We start from the raw sequence: 1,542 nt of genomic DNA on the forward strand, positions 1-1,542 counted from the left end.
GCCAGGCCTGCAGGCGCGCTGCCCGTGCGGCCCCGGCCCCAAGCGGGCCGCGGGCCGGCCGTGCCCGGGACGCACCTGCAGTAAATGAAGTTGGGCACGGGGTCGGGCTCGCCCTGCGGCACCTCCAGGCGGTCGGTGTTGGTGCCGGCCACGTGCTGCCACTCTTCCGTGCGCTCGGCTGCGAACACCTGCCACTGCTGGGAGGCGCACAGCAGCAGAAGGAAGTCACCTGCGGGCACACGGGAGTCGGCCGCTGCGCCGCGCCTCGGGGGGCCGCCAGCCGTGCGGGGCGCGGCCCGCCCGGCACCGGTCCCGTACTCGAGGCCGCAGAGGAGCGCCAGTGTGCTCCTGCGGGGGCCGCACCGGGCCGAGGGCCACAGCCGAGCGTGGGCAGCGGGGGACGGGCCCGCGTGTAGCTGTGCCTCACGCACGTCAGGAAGTGTGGCCGATGTGCACCCAGCCACACACCACGTAGGCGTCAGGAGGCACGCCCGCGTCTGTCCCTCCGTCCACCTGTGTCCCACCTGCCTCCACCCCCGCACCCACGCCTGCACGCACACGGCGAGCAGAGGCAGGTGTGCGTGGCTGCGTGTGCACACGGAGGCGGGCCTGGGGAAGTGGGCGCCCCTGTGGGGACAGGTCCCTCTGGGGAACCACGGGACTGGCCGCCGCGGAGGCCCGGACACCGTGTCCCGCGCCGGCAGAGGCGGGCCTACGCCTGAGCGCCGCCTGTCCCCCCGGCAAAACCTCCCCGCCCTCTGGGGCCCGGCCGCAGGCGCTCACTGATGAGGTTGGTGGAGTTGGGGGTTCTGAAGAAGTCGGGCAGGTACAGCCACTTGATGAGCGCAGAGTTCATGGGGATGGCCTGGCTCCACCGCCACGGGTAGTCTGTGGGCGCAGGGTGCACGTCAGGACCCCGGTGTCCAGTCCCCACCCACAGGCCTCATCCCTGCACCTGCCCGCGTGTTCACACGGTCTCTTGGAGTCTCGGGAGCGAGATTCCAGCGCGTTCCTACCTATGCATTTCTCAGGCACAGACGGGCCCGGGCCCAGAGGAAGAAGTGAACCCCAGCCTGGGAGTAACGGGCCTGCAGGGGCGGCGGACCCAGAGGGCCCAGAGCGAGGCTCCCACACACACCTATCAGAACGGCCCGGACAAACTCAGCGACGACAGCGGTCCTGCGTGTGTCACCGGCGGGAACGAACACCGGAACCACACTGTGCGGTCAATTCCGCGAAGTGAGAACTATGCCCAGACACAGCCCTGCACCCCGACGCTCCTGGCCCCGCTACTCCAGAGAGCCCCACGTGAGAAACCAGCTGCCTTCCAGGGGCCAGAGGGGAGATGGGCTCGTGCAGGGCACGGCCAGTCCTCAGCGGGCAGAGAGGACCAGGAAGCACCACACCCAGCACGTTCGCCAAGCAAAACAAGCCAGCCCCCGGCGACATGGGGTGTGGTCCTAGTTCAGCATTGGGACGGACATCAGGACTGCAAAGGGCCCGCAGGACCTCAGGGTGGAGAAGCCTGGGGGGGGGGGGGGC

General features: G+C 70.2%; 1 protein-coding gene across 1 annotated transcript in view; it reads right to left on the reverse strand.

The window, feature by feature from the left end:
• PIEZO1 (piezo type mechanosensitive ion channel component 1 (Er blood group)) overlaps nucleotides 1-1,542 on the reverse strand; it is a 35,373-nt gene that overhangs the window by 12,731 nt on the left and 21,100 nt on the right. Inside the window, exons 19-20 of the mRNA XM_040443425.1 lie at nucleotides 784-888; nucleotides 76-229 (exon numbers count right to left, since the gene is read on the reverse strand). Coding sequence (XP_040299359.1) covers nucleotides 76-229; nucleotides 784-888 — 259 coding nt within the window. The remainder of the gene's footprint in view (nucleotides 1-75; nucleotides 230-783; nucleotides 889-1,542) is intronic.

This window comes from Herpailurus yagouaroundi, unplaced genomic scaffold (genome assembly GCF_014898765.1).
Source record: "Herpailurus yagouaroundi ecotype Mexico unplaced genomic scaffold, PumYag 190, whole genome shotgun sequence".
Taxonomy (NCBI): Eukaryota; Metazoa; Chordata; class Mammalia; order Carnivora; family Felidae; genus Herpailurus; species Herpailurus yagouaroundi.